The 15491-nt window shown below is 52.5% G+C and overlaps 1 protein-coding gene across 1 annotated transcript in view; it reads right to left on the bottom strand.

The window, feature by feature from the left end:
* Positions 1–15491, bottom strand: part of LOC147707147 (NBAS subunit of NRZ tethering complex-like) — a 782701-nt gene that overhangs the window by 155811 nt on the left and 611399 nt on the right. The window contains exon 8 of the mRNA XM_086925629.1: positions 6034–6184. Coding sequence (XP_086781755.1) covers positions 6034–6184 — 151 coding nt within the window. The remainder of the gene's footprint in view (positions 1–6033; positions 6185–15491) is intronic.

Below are 15491 nucleotides of genomic sequence, written 5' to 3'. Positions count from 1 at the left end.
AGATTCCCCTTGCAGGACACTTAGGCCAGAATAAGACTTGGGACAGAATTGTCTCACACTTTCACTGGCCTCACATGAATGAAGATACCAAGGAGTTTTGTCGCTCCTGTGTCACTTGCCAAGCCAGTGGTAAGTCAGGTGGCACAACAAAGGCCCCCCTTATACCAATGCCTGTGGTGGGGGTACCCTTTGAAAGAGTGGGGATTGACATTGTTGGTCCAATGGAACCCAGGACAGCATCAGGGCACAAGTTTATACTGGTGGTGGTGGACCATGCCACCAGGTATCCTGAAGCTATTCCCCTTAGGACCACTACAGCACCTGTTGTGGCAAGAGCCTAGTTGGAGTGTTCTCCAGAGTGGGCTTCCCTAAGGAGGTTTTCTCTGACAGAGGTGCAAACTTCATGTCAGGATATCTGACTGCTATGTGGAAGGAATGTGGTGTCAACTACAAGTTCACCACACCCTATCATCCACAATGCAATGGACTTGTTGAAAGGTTCAACAGGACCCTAAAAGGGATGATTCATGGACTACCTGAAAAGCTCAGGCGTAGATGGGATGTCCTGATACCCTGCCTTTTGTTTGCTTACAGAGAGGTCCCACAGAAGGGGGTTGGCTACAGCCCTTTTGAACTTTTGTATGGACATCCTGTAAGAGGACCCCTGTGTTTGGTGAAGGAAGGATGGGAGAGACCTCTCAAAAAGCCTGCAACCAACATAGTGGACTATGTACTTGGTCTCCGCTCCAGGATGGCTGAGTATATGGAAAAGGCTTCTAAAAACCTTGAGGCAAGCCAAGAACTCCAAAAAGCTTGGCATGACCAAAAGGCTGTCCTGACTGTGTACAAGCCTGGACAGAAGGTGTGGATGTTGGAGCCAGTGGCCCCAGCAGCACTCAAAGACAAATGGTCTGGACCCCACACAATCATTGAGCAAAAGGGAGAGGTCACCTACCTGGTGGACCTTGGAACTCCCAGGAGCCCCCCCAGGGTGCTCCATGTGAATAGGCTCAAGGCATATGTCGACAGGAAGGACATGAGCTTGCTCATGGCCACAGATGAGGGACAGGAGGAAGAGAGTGACCCTCTCCCAGACCTGCTCACTCAGAACCCCGATGATGGGTCAGTAGATGGTGCAGCCTCTCTGAACATCAGCAAAAGGATTGCAAACAAGTTCTTCAATCCTTTAGACATATGTTCTCTCTGACACCCAGTCAAACCAATTGGTGTACCCATGAGGTTGACACTGGTGACAGTCTGCCAGTTAAGAGTAAAATCTACAGGCAGCCTGATCATGTCAGAGACTGCATTAAATCTGAAGTGCAGAAAATGTTGGATCTGGGAGTCATTGAGCCCTCAGATAGCCCTTGGGCTAGTCCAGTAGTTCTAGTGCCTAAACCTCACACCCAGGGTGGTAAGAAAGAGATGAGGTTTTGCGTAGACTACAGAGGCCTCAATGCAGTCACTAAGACTGATGCCCACCCAATACCAAGGGCAGATGAACTTATAGATAGATTGGCTTCTGCCAACTACTTAAGCACATTTGACCTGACAGCTGGGTATTGGCAAATCAGGTTAGCTGAGGAAGCCAAGCCCAAGACAGCATTTTCACCCCCTGGTGGGCATTATCAATTTGTGGTAATGCCGTTTGGTCTGAAAAATGCACCTGCCACCTTCCAAAGGCTGGTGAATCAAGTTCTCACTGGGCTGGATGACTTCTGTGCAGCATATCTTGATGATATAGCTGTCTTTAGTTCCACCTGGGAGGATCACCTGGTCCACCTGAGGAAAGTGTTAGAGGCACTGCAAGCAGCAGGTCTCACTATCAAGGCCACAAAGTGCCAGATAGGGCAGACACAGGTTGTATACCTGGGCCACCTTGTAGGTGGATGCCAGGTTCAGCCACTGGAGAGCAAGATACAATCCATCAAGGACTGGGCTCCTCCAACCACCCAGACTCAGGTTCGAGCTTTCTTGGGCCTGACTGGTTATTACAGGAAATTTGTCAGAAATTATGGATCAATTGTGGCTCCACTTAATGACCTGACAAGTAAAAAGATGCCAAAGAAAGTTCAGTGGACAGCAGGCTGTCAAAAAGCATTCGATGACCTAAAGCAGGCCATGTGCAGAGCACCTATCCTAAAGAGTCCAGACTACTCCAAACCATTCATTGTCCAAACAGATGCTTCTGAGTTGGGTGTGGGAGCTGTTCTATCTCAGCTGAATTTTGATGGTCATGACCAGCCAATTGCTTTTATTAGCAGAAGGCTGACCCCCAGAGAGAAAAATTGGTCAGCTATTGAGAGGGAGGCCTTTGCTGTGGTTTGGGCCCTGAAGAAACTGAGGCCATACTTGTTTGGCACTCATTTCAAGATTCAGATCGACCATAAGCCCCTCTTGTGGCTAAATCAGATGAAGGGTGAAAACCCCAAACTGCTTAGGTGGTCCATTTCCCTACAGGGGATGGATTTTACAGTAGAGCATAGACCTGGCACTGATCATGGCAATGCAGATGGGCTCTCCAGGTATTTCCACTTAGAGCAAGAAGACTCACCTGGTCAAGGTTAGTTTATTGTCTCAAAGTTTTGGGGGGGGGAGGGTCATGTAGGAGAGTAGGGTCTGCAATCCTATGATCACCCCAGATTTTTGCTTTTTGCTTCACTGGTTTACGACTTCCCTGGCTGTGGGCCTGCTAATCAGACCCACAGCCTAGCTGTTCTCTCACTAAATTGACACGTGTACCTTAGGTGCATTTACCAATTGGTACTGGGCCACCTTATCAGACCCTGTAACTCAGGGCATAGGTGTACCCAGGGCCTACCAGGGGCTGCAGCATGTATTATGCCACCCCTGGCTGGCCATCTAAATCTGACACAACTGGCTGCACGACAGCTGGGGCAAGGTGGTGTAATCACCCTTTGCTTTAGATATAGTATACCTATATCTAACCCTAAAATGGACACATAGATTCCTATCAGTCACTCCTATGGCAGGCCTTGACAATCCTGAAGGCAGAGTGCTTGGAATTATGTGAGATGGTGCTCTGGCATGAGCTGAGCCCGTCTGCAGCTTGCGGAACCAAGTCCTAATAGCTGTTCTATGATAACGCGTACCATATACTCTTAAGTGCCTTATAATCTTCGCGGTTATTTGCCAACTTTGGTATCGCTTTATCAAAATATGTCGAGTAAGGTGCCATACGAATTGGAATACTAACCCCTAGCCAATTCTGGCGACGGGGTTAGAATTCCACCCTTCTTGAGGGACACGACATGTATGTAACTGTGAACCCCGGTTAAAGTTAACTCAAGCCTCAGCATCACAAAATGGATGCTGCCACCACAGACACAAGTCTGACCTCCTGCTGCTGGGAGTCCTTCCAGCGAGGAGAGCTTGGACAAAGGGGTTTCCTGTCAGGGGCGGTGCTAGCACCATCCCAGACAGGGTTTTGTGTATCCCAGGTAGGCAGGGCTTTCGAGGAAGGTGACTGCAAGTGGCACCCCGGTGCTCACTATGCATAGGCCGGCTTGAACCAGTTCCAGGGGCACACCAGCCCCTGAGCTGGGGAAAGTCCAGCAGGGGAGAGGGGTGTAACCACCCCCCTTCCTGGTCCCACCCATGGGCAGGACCTAGTCGCGTACCAGCCCCTTTCTTTAGAATAAAGGTAGGAGCGGGGACCCTTCCAAATTAGATCATCTTTGAATCCTGAAACTAGTTTCTACGAAAGGAACTCAAGACTTCTTCTCAAGATTTCTCCCTTGTGACTAAAGAGTAGTCACCCTGCATCAGCGGGCACCAACTAAGTAACCTGCGGTTTGCTGCACGTCCTTCCTCCGGAACCAGACCGACCAGCAAGACGAGACCCGGCTTCCCTGGCACCTCTGACCTCTACCTGCATCATCAGCCCAGCTGAGATTCGTGGGTGTGACGAGACCTCGAGGGACCGGCCATCTTCAGAACTGCACTACGCTTATCCAGCACGACCGCCGAGGGATCCTCGAGTGAATGCTTTGGGGTTTGAGAAGCCCTAACCCTGAGCAGCTCCAGCACCGAAGTCCAGCCCCCCAGCATCCACGAGATCTGCGTGGGGCCCTTCTGCTCTTTGCTGCTCACCGCGTTGTCCGGCCACTTGCCTGCTGGCTTGTAGCCCTCTTGACGACAAACTACGACCCTTCCATCGCTGGTCTGGTTGCTCCAGACTGGCCCTTGCTCCCCTCCAACAGAGGAGCACCCCGGACCCTGCTGGTCCACTCCAGACGCCATTTTGAGTCCACCGCGCAGGCTTGCATTTGCCAAGAGTTGTTGCCCCAATCCTGGGTCCAGCATCGCCGACAGCAGATACCTTTGTGGGACAGCTCGCACCTCCATCCTGGTCGCCGACAACGCCTCCTGGTCCGAGAGACTGCAGAGCCCAGCGTCGCCCACTCACCTGGTCGAGGTGACTTCATCCGGTGCCATCCTGGTGCCCATCTAATCACTGGCTAGTGATTCAGAACTTGGTCCCCTCTGCTTACAGGTCGTCTCCATCACCGATCCAGGCTTGGATCACATCAACTATCTTCACTGGTCGCCTGCCAGCAACTCCTTCTTTCAGGCTCCTGGTTCGTCAACGAAGAAACCCGACGACACTTGAACCCTATGCAGCCGCAGCCCTGGGCTAGGTAAACCGAGTACCACGGTGTTCCAGCGTAGACCAACTCTCTAAGTGTCTAGATCCACTTTCGTTTTTGACCTACCTAGTCGGGTTCGCCCGAGAACACTAACTTTTGCATTTACTAGTATCCATAGACTTTGTCCCGCATTACGCGTGAGAGTTTCCACTCTGCACACGACGTCCCTAGGCCTCCTGCTTCTAATCTAAGGGTTCAGCATTGTAGGCCTAGCGTTTCTAAAGTCTCTGAGAGTAGTACTTACCTGCTAGTAACTTCACATTCCACTTTTGTAGTATATGGTTTTCCGTGCCCCTCGGGCATTTGTGTAAATTGTGCGAATTTCAGTATTTCTTTAAGAGCTTTGTATTGTGCTTAGCGCCCTGTCCTCATAAAGAGTCCAGGGCTGTTGTGTTATAATAAATATCCTTTTATTTTCATAACAACTTGTGTGGTGTCCTTTCACTTGGTGTTCAAGGGGTATATGTGATGGTATAACAGCTGGCTTAACACGCCCTCTAGAGTTTAGCCTAAAGACTGCTCTTGTCCATGCTACTAGGATAGCTGGTCTATAAGGTTGACTTACAACCAATCATCAATAAGGGTCGTTTGGTATGATACATAGTGATCACTAGAATAGTGAGCACTGCATATCAGGCCAACTTCTCACAATGACTATACATACAAAGATTCTGAAAATGAAAATTAAACAACCAAATACGATCGGTCAATGGAAAATGGGCTTCTAGCTCAGTTTATAGTCACGTATAAGTATCACTTCAAAAGAGGACTAGGGAAAAAAACTACCCAAAAAATATCCTTATGTTTTTATATTGAAAAAGCACAGTATATATTTAATGTGATTCGCTGAATTTAGAATATTTCATATATGTTATATTTCTCGCCAGAGTGAATATTTAATCAGTTCCAGGATAGGAAGGGGTATGAGAGGAGTCTGTAAATGAATTCCCACCAACTTTCGAGTGCATGGGAAACCTCTTCCCATGTCCAGTCACTTCTTGAGTGTGATTTACTAATGAATAATATCACTTCATTATGGGGTAATAGTGGGAGTGAGTTAAAGGTGACCTTCTGTAACAAGTGTGCAACCTTAAATAAAACCATTTGAAAATATGCCCCTGGTATACTCTTGCAAGTCGCTTTATTAATCAGCTAAACTGTGTTTTTTACGGCTATATTTTCAAACACGGAGTAATGGAGATGCTATAACAACCTGTGAAAGAACACGTATCTGTTGTAATGGTGAGCTCCATTCTTAAATGTTATTAAAATGGTAGAAGTGTTAATAATTTACTTTGTCTTGGGAAACTTGTTGAAAATGGCCTAAATGCATTGGCACATTATAGACCAAGTCACGACTCACCTCAGCAGAGAGTTTGTGCTTCTTGTTGTACAGCGAGCGGCAGAGACTCAGCAATTCATTCCCAGTGTGCTCTCTTTGTTCAGCAGGGCAGCAGGCCAGCATGGCAACTCCAAGTTTTATCCAAGGATTATTGTCTGGTCGCACTCTAACACTAAGAAACAAAATAAAAGAGATGCCTAAGTCATATTTGACACAGGGATGCCACTTACTATGGACCAGAACGATATAGAGGAACACATATTTTGTTTTCTGGAAGAAATACAAACACTGATCACTTCTTTCAATAATGCTTCGTTACTTCTCTGTCCAGCGCTCGCGGTCAGCCCAAAAAATTACTTTAAAAAACCTAACTCCTAAAAATCAATACTATGAAACAACAAATACATTATAAAGATATTTACTTTGTGCCAACGCTGGAAACCCAGTCATTATCCAGAAGACTAGATGTTAAGGAATATAAACCCATCCGAAATGCTGCACTTAAAGAACAAGTTACTTACCTTCGGTAACGATATATCTGTAAGAAACATTAGTTAGTGTTAGATTCCTTACCTTAGAATATCCCCATATTTACAACAAGGGGTGGTGAGGGACAGAGTCTCTGAATTAAGCAGAAAGCTCTCACCCAGTCAAGAGATCAGGGCTAGATCCAACACCGTTTTTTAGCTCACTGCACCATCCCAGTTTCAGAACCTGGCTGTATGCGAATTAGTCTGTTCCTGTCCCAGTGCATGATGGGAACAGGGCAAACCAAACTACAAAAGCCAATTCTTACACTGGGAAGGAAACAAGCTCCCGGGGACCGGTTTCTGGCATTACAGCCGTCTTCGGCCCGGTTTGCTTGAATCCTGATGGTGCAATGAGCAAGGGTCTCACATCTGAGAATACCCTTCCACGCTTAGGGTGGACAAAAATATTTACAACAAGGGGTGGTGAGGGACAGTCTCTCTGAATTAAGCAGAAAGCTCTCACCCAGTCAAGAGATCAGGGCTAGATCCAACACCGTTTTTTAGCTCACTGCACCATCCCAGTTTCAGAACCTGGCTGTATGCAAATTAGTCTGTTCCTGTCCCAGTGCATGATGGGAACAGGGCAAACCAAATTACAAAAGCCAATTCTTACACTGGGAAGGAAACAAGCTCCCGGGGACCGGTTTCTGGCATTACAGCCGTCTTCGGCCCGGTTTGCTTGAATCCTGATGGTGCAATGAGCAAGGGTCTCACATCTGAGAATACCCTTCCACGCTTAGGGTGGACAAAAATATTTACAACAAGGGGTGGTGAGGGACAGTCTCTCTGAATTAAGCAGAAAGCTCTCACCCAGTCAAGAGATCAGGGCTAGATCCAACACCGTTTTTTAGCTCACTGCACCATCCCAGTTTCAGAACCTGGCTGTATGCAAATTAGTCTGTTCCTGTCCCAGTGCATGATGGGAACAGGGCAAACCAAACTACAAAAGCCAATTCTTACACTGGGAAGGAAACAAGCTCCCGGGGACCGGTTTCTGGCATTACAGCCGTCTTCGGCCCGGTTTGCTTGAATCCTGATGGTGCAATGAGCAAGGGTCTCACATCTGAGAATACCCTTCCACGCTTAGGGTGGACAAAAATATTTACAACAAGGGGTGGTGAGGGACAGAGTCTCTGAATTAAGCAGAAAGCTCTCACCCAGTCAAGAGATCAGGGCTAGATCCAACACCGTTTTTTAGCTCACTGCACCATCCCAGTTTCAGAACCTGGCTGTATGCGAATTAGTCTGTTCCTGTCCCAGTGCATGATGGGAACAGGGCAAACCAAACTACAAAAGCCAATTCTTACACTGGGAAGGAAACAAGCTCCCGGGGACCGGTTTCTGGCATTACAGCCGTCTTCGGCCCGGTTTGCTTGAATCCTGATGGTGCAATGAGCAAGGGTCTCACATCTGAGAATACCCTTCCACGCTTAGGGTGGACAAAAATATTTACAACAAGGGGTGGTGAGGGACAGTCTCTCTGAATTAAGCAGAAAGCTCTCACCCAGTCAAGAGATCAGGGCTAGATCCAACACCGTTTTTTAGCTCACTGCACCATCCCAGTTTCAGAACCTGGCTGTATGCAAATTAGTCTGTTCCTGTCCCAGTGCATGATGGGAACAGGGCAAACCAAACTACAAAAGCCAATTCTTACACTGGGAAGGAAACAAGCTCCCGGGGACCGGTTTCTGGCATTACAGCCGTCTTCGGCCCGGTTTGCTTGAATCCTGATGGTGCAATGAGCAAGGGTCTCACATCTGAGAATACCCTTCCACGCTTAGGGTGGACAAAAATATTTACAACAAGGGGTGGTGAGGGACAGTCTCTCTGAATTAAGCAGAAAGCTCTCACCCAGTCAAGAGATCAGGGCTAGATCCAACACCGTTTTTTAGCTCACTGCACCATCCCAGTTTCAGAACCTGGCTGTATGCAAATTAGTCTGTTCCTGTCCCAGTGCATGATGGGAACAGGGCAAACCAAACTACAAAAGCCAATTCTTACACTGGGAAGGAAACAAGCTCCCGGGGACCGGTTTCTGGCATTACAGCCGTCTTCGGCCCGGTTTGCTTGAATCCTGATGGTGCAATGAGCAAGGGTCTCACATCTGAGAATACCCTTCCACGCTTAGGGTGGACAAAAATATTTACAACAAGGGGTGGTGAGGGACAGAGTCTCTGAATTAAGCAGAAAGCTCTCACCCAGTCAAGAGATCAGGGCTAGATCCAACACCGTTTTTTAGCTCACTGCACCATCCCAGTTTCAGAACCTGGCTGTATGCAAATTAGTCTGTTCCTGTCCCAGTGCATGATGGGAACAGGGCAAACCAAACTACAAAAGCCAATTCTTACACTGGGAAGGAAACAAGCTCCCGGGGACCGGTTTCTGGCATTACAGCCGTCTTCGGCCCGGTTTGCTTGAATCCTGATGGTGCAATGAGCAAGGGTCTCACATCTGAGAATACCCTTCCACGCTTAGGGTGGACAAAAATATTTACAACAAGGGGTGGTGAGGGACAGAGTCTCTGAATTAAGCAGAAAGCTCTCACCCAGTCAAGAGATCAGGGCTAGATCCAACACCGTTTTTTAGCTCACTGCACCATCCCAGTTTCAGAACCTAGCTGTATGCAAATTAGTCTGTTCCTGTCCCAGTGCATGATGGGAACAGGGCAAACCAAACTACAAAAGCCAATTCTTACACTGGGAAGGAAACAAGCTCCCGGGGACCGGTTTCTGGCATTACAGCCGTCTTCGGCCCGGTTTGCTTGAATCCTGATGGTGCAATGAGCAAGGGTCTCACATCTGAGAATACCCTTCCACGCTTAGGGTGGACAAAAATATTTACAACAAGGGGTGGTGAGGGACAGAGTCTCTGAATTAAGCAGAAAGCTCTCACCCTGTCAAGAGATCAGGGCTAGATCCAACACCGTTTTTTAGCTCACTGCACCATCCCAGTTTCAGAACCTGGCTGTATGCAAATTAGTCTGTTCCTGTCCCAGTGCATGATGGGAACAGGGCAAACCAAACTACAAAAGCCAATTCTTACACTGGGAAGGAAACAAGCTCCCGGGGACCGGTTTCTGGCATTACAGCCGTCTTCGGCCCGGTTTGCTTGAATCCTGATGGTGCAATGAGCAAGGGTCTAGCCCTGATCTTTGGACTGGGTAAGAGTGGTCTGCTTAATTCAGACACTCTGTTCATCACCACCCCCTTTTCTGTATCGATTTTGGCCACTATAAGTGTGGCAGGGTATACTCAGACATGAGTCCCTTTCTCACTGCTCCATCAGGATTCAAGCAAGCCGGGCCGAAGAGGCTGAAATGCCAGAAACCGGTCCCCGGTAGCTTGTCTCCTTTCTGGTGAAGAATTGGCTTGGTAGTTTGGTCTGCCCTGTTCCCATGATGCACTGGGCCAGGGACAGACTAATTTGCATATAGCCAGGTTCTGAGCTGGGATGGGGCAGTGAGATAAATAACGGTGATGGATCTAGCCCTGATCTTTGGACTGGGTAAGAGTGGTCTGCTTAATTCAGACACTCTGTTCATCACCACCCCCTTTTCTGTTAGAATATCCCCAGGCGACAGTCTGGATCCGGAAACTTTTGCGTAGCAGTACCCCTGCGCGTCGGTAGGCGTCGTCTGCAGGCGTCCCCTGCGGCTCCGCGTCCGTCGTTGGCGTCGTGCGCCGTGATGACGTCGCTGGAGTATATAGACGCCGCCTCCGCGCGCTGACGTCAGTTCTTTGCACACAGCATTTCCGCGCCAGGAGACGCAGAGCCATGAGAGAACCAACACTGGTGCCATGTAAAAACTAGGGCCCTGAAAGGGATGACCTTAACCCTAGGTATCAGTTCGCAGAACGGGGAGGATGGGTGGGTTCGGTAAGGAATCTAACACTAACTAATGTTTCTTACAGATATATCGTTACCGAAGGTAAGTAACTTGTTTATCTGAAAGAAACACGTTAGTGTTAGATTCCTTACCTTAGAATACATACCCCAGCAATACCAACCCCGGTGGTGGGTCTGCGAACCAATACAAAACTACACCAGAAAGTCCTGGAGGACAGAACGGCCAAAGAAGCCATCCCTCCGGACTTGACTGTCCAGGCAGTAGTGCCTCGCAAAGGTGTGCAGCGAGGCCCACGTAGCCGCTTGGCAAATGTCCTGCAAGGGGACTCCCCGGCCCAGGGCAGTAGTAGCCGCCGTGGCCCGAGTGGAATGGGCCCTCAGCCCAACAGGAGGCTCCTTCCGAGCCAAAGAGTAGCACGCTTTGATGCAGAGGACGACCCATCGAGAGATGGTTCGCTTACAAACCGCCCGTCCCTTCTTCGCACCCACGTAGCCAACAAACAGTTGGTCATCCACCCGGAACTGGCGTGTGCGATCCATGTAGAATGAAAGCGCACGTTTTGGGTCCAGACGGTGGAGCCGCTCTTCATCCTTTGAAGGATGCGGAGGCGGGAAGAAGGAAGGGAGGGTGATGGACTGCCCGATGTGAAAGGCCGAAACAACCTTGGGCAGGAAAGAAGGTCTAGTCCTCAGAACCACCTTGTCAGGATGAATGGACAGGAAAGGAGGTTGGACAGAAAGAGCCTGGAGCTCACTCACTCTCCTGGCAGAGGTGATGGCAACCAGGAAAGCCGTCTTTAAAGTCAGGAGACGGAGAGGACAAGAATGAAGGGGCTCAAAGGGAGCACACATCAGGAAGGTCAGAACCAGGTTCAAATCCCACTGAGGCATCACAAACGGAACAGGTGGAAACATGTGAGTGATGCCTTTTAAGAACCGAGTTACAATCGGGGATTTGAACAAAGAAGGCTGATCAGGAAGCCTCAAAAAGGCTGAAAGGGCAGAAAGGTAGCCCTTGATAGTGCCCAGAGCAGAGCCCTGCTGGGCAAGAGAAAGAAGAAACAGAAGAACCTCCGAAAGAGGGGCAGAGAGAGGATCCACAGCCTTTGCTGTGCACCATGCCACAAATCTGTTCCACCGACAGGCGTATACCGACTTAGTGGAGGGACGCCTGGCTGCCAGAATAACATCACAGATTTCAGGAGGCAAGTCAAATGGCCTCAACTGCCGCCGCTCAATCTCCAAGCATGGAGGTGGAGACTGGACAGGTTCGGGTGGAGGACCGTCCCCTGCTGCTGCGACAGAAGGTCCTCCTGAAGAGGCAGGCGGATCGGGGGACCGACTGACATGCTGAGTAGCTCGGGATACCAGTACCTTCGAGCCCAGTCCGGAGCCACAAGGATAACTTGGGCCCGGTCGCGCCTGATCTTCTTCAGCATTCTGGGCAGAAGTGGTATAGGCGGAAAGGCGTATAACAGACCGCAACTCCACTCGCGCCGAAAGGCGTCGCCGTGCGAGTGCCGTCTTGGAAACTCCAACGCGCAGAACTGATGACATTGCGCGTTCTCTTCTGTGGCGAATAGATCTAACCAAGGCTCTCCCCATTGCAGAAAGATGCCTTGCGCCACGTCCGAGTTCAGACGCCATTCGTGATCCATCGAGCACCGGCGGCTGAGTTCGTCCGCCCTGGCGTTCAGAGAACCTGCCAGGTGTTGAACCGTCAGAGTCACGCCCTGACGTTCCAGCCATTGCCAGAGGCGCAGAGCCTCCTGGCAAAGGGTCCACGACCCCACTCCGCCCTGTTTGTTGCAGTACCACATGGCGGTGGTGTTGTCGGTGAACACCTGCACTACACTCCCGTTGACAAAGGGGAGGAATGCCTTCAGTGCCAGACGAATCGCCCGCAGCTCCAACAAGTTGATATGGAGCCGGGACTCCGCCGGAGACCAGATGCCTCTGATCTCTGCCTCTCCCAAGTGGCCACCCCAGCCCTGGAGGGACGCGTCCGTCACGACAACGTGCTCCGGTTGGGGAAGGGAGAGGGACTTGCCCCTGACCCAATCGCGGTCCGTAAGCCACCACTGCAGTTGTCTCGCAGTGCCCTCCGAGATCAAGACGTGGTCGGACAAGTTGCCCTGATGCTGGGCCCACTGAAACTTCAGGTCCCACTGCAGAGCCCGCATCCGCCACCGGGCGTGATGCACCAGAAGGATGCAGGAAGCCATCAGTCCCAGCAGCCGCAGCGTCAACCTGACCGAAACTCGGGATAGCGGCTGAAAGATGGGAATCAAAGCCTGAATATCCCGAACCCGCCGTTCCGGAGGATAAACCCGAAACTGCGCCGAGTCCAGAACCGCTCCGATGAAGAGGAGCTTTTGAGAGGGGCACAGGTGTGATTTCGGCACATTGATGGAGAACCCCAGGTCGTGCAAGAGGTCTGCCGTCATCTGAAGGTGGTGGACGACTGTCTGGGGCGAGCCCGCCTTCAACAACCAGTCGTCTAGGTAGGGGAAGACTGAAACCCCTAACCTGCGCAGATGGGCTGCGACCACCGCCATCACCTTTGTGAACACCCGTGGGGCGCTGGTAAGGCCGAAGGGGAGCACGATAAACTGAAAGTGCTCCAGGCCTACCGTGAACCGCAGGTAACGCCGGTGGGCCGGCAGGACGGGGATGTGAAAATAGGCGTCCTGCAAGTCCAACGCTACCATCCAGTCTTGCGGGTCTAGAGCAGCCAAGACCTGAGCTAACGTCAACATCTTGAACTTCTCCTTCCGGAGGAAGCCGTTGACGTTCCTTAGATCCAAGATAGGACGTAGGCCCCCCTTGTCCTTCTTGGGCACCAGAAAGTAGTGGGAATAACAACCACGCCCTACTTCTGGCCCAGGAACGTGCTCAATGGCCCCCTTGGCCAAGAGGGCCGTAACTTCCTCCTGCAGAAGTGTCAAGTGGTCCCCCGACACACGGTGGTTCTGCGGTGGCATGGCCGGAGGAGAGGTCTCGAAGGGGAGGGAGTAGCCCCTTCGGACAATTTGCAGCACCCACCTGTCCGAAGTGATTGTGCGCCAGTGAGCGTGGTGATGGCGAACCCTGCCACCCACTGGCGTCACATGGGGCCGAAAGCACGGACTAGGAGGATTTTGGGGTAGATGCTGCGGGGGAGGGTGTGGTCTGACCCCGCCGTTGTCCCCGACCGCCACCACGGCGGTTTCCACGGCCGCCACCGCGTTGAAAGGATTGTTGCGGCGCGTGGCTGGCAGCACGTGTGGGGGCGCCCCTTCCTTGGCCACGAAAGGGGCGAAACGAACCCGGTTGCTGACGCTGGGTCGAGAGACCCAAGGACTTGGCCGTGACCCTAGAGTCCTTGAAGCGTTCCAGCGCGTGGTCCGCCTTGTCACCGAACAGGTGACAGCCATCAAACGGCATGTCCATCAGGGTATTCTGGACATCAGCCGAAAAATTGGCGGATCTCAGCCAGGCGTGGCGACGAATCGCCACCGTCGTAGACATAGCTCTGCCCAGCGAGTCGGTCGTATCAAGACCACACCGAATTGAATATTTCGCTGCATCTCGGCCCTCAGCCACAGCCTGGCCGAGTTTTGCCCGCACCTCCATGGGGCATTCTGGCAGCAGCTCCGCGACCGTATCCCACACAGAGTGGGTGTAGCGGCCCAAGAGGCAGGCGGTGTTGCAAGACCGCAGGCCCAAACTAATGGACGAGAAGACCTTTTTGCCAAACTGGTCATACCTCTTGGATTCCCGGTCGGGCGGGGCCGACGGGAATGCGGACTGGGAGGTCGAGGCCTGGATCACCAGACTCTCAGGAGTGGGGTGGGTAGACAGGTACTTGGGGTCGTCCGGACAAGGACGGTGGCGCCTGGCCACGTTCCGATCAACAGGCGCACCTGAAGCGGGCCTGGACCACGTGCCCAACAGAACGTCTGACAAGGCTTCATTAAACGGCAGCAGTGGCTCCTGTGGACATGACTGCGGTTTGAAGACCTCGGTGAGGATGTTAGGCCTCACGGCCGCGACGGGGAGCTCAAGGTTTAAGGCCTTGGCAGCCCTCATCAGCACCACAGAATAGGCAGCTCCCTCCACCGATGCCACGGAAGGAGGAGAGATCAAACCAGGGTTAGGAGAGTCGTCCAAACCACTGGCATCCCCCAAGTCACCTGTCCAGTCCGGGTCATACTGGCACTCGCGTGACAGAGGGTCCTCGGACCCCTCCCAACCTTCACCGTACTCCTCATCCTCTCCGTATTCGGAGTCAATGATGAAGACCTCGGGGTTCATGGGCCCCATCGGCGCCGGGACCGGCGTCGAGCGACGCCCGTCCGGCGCCGCGTCCGGCGTCGGAGAAGGTAAGGGGACGGCGCCGCCCGGAGCCGGCGTCGGAACCCCACCGCCGGCCGGAGCCGGCACTGGAGAACCGGCGCCGCGCGGGGGCGGCGTCGGGGGTAACCCCGATGGCAACGGCGCCGGGGAGGCCGGAAGACCAGCCGGCGCCGATCCCGAAGGCCCTTGCGGCGCCGGGGTCGGAGCCGTCGGTGGCGCCGGGGCCGGAGCACCCGACGGCGCCGAGGCAGGGACACCCGAACCGCCAGGGCCCCCAGACGGTAGCACTGGGCCCGAAGGCACCGTAGGCCCCGTCGGAGAAGCGAGCGCCCTCATGGCCATGAGGAACGCCTCGATCTCCTCAGGCGTCGCGCCATGCCCAGGGACCGGAGGGTATGAGGCAGGCCGCGCCGGCGACTCTCGCGGAGCCGCGGGGTTGGGGTCACCCGAGCACCCGGCCGCATCGCGCGAGCGTCGGGGGGAGTCGGGGGTACGATGGCGACGCCCTGACTTCTTGTGCTTCCTACCTGACGAGCCTGACGAGTGGTGTCGACTTCCGGAACGCTCGGCGCGGCTCCGCGACCGCTCCCTCGAACGCTCTCTCGACCTCCGGCCGGACCGGGACCGCTCCTGGTCCCGACGTGGGGCCGACACCCGGAGCTCCAGCAGCTTGCGGGACCGCTCCCGCCTAGCCTTGTTGGTGAGGGCCCGGCAGTCGACACAGGAGTCCACGTCGTGGTCGGGGCCCAGACACCGGAGACAGAG

The sequence above is a fragment of the Lissotriton vulgaris genome, chromosome 6 (assembly GCF_964263255.1).
Source record: "Lissotriton vulgaris chromosome 6, aLisVul1.2, whole genome shotgun sequence".
Classification (NCBI taxonomy): Eukaryota; Metazoa; Chordata; class Amphibia; order Caudata; family Salamandridae; genus Lissotriton; species Lissotriton vulgaris.
Note: the sequence above shows the minus strand (reverse complement) of the source record. Positions and strands in the feature narration are given on the sequence as shown.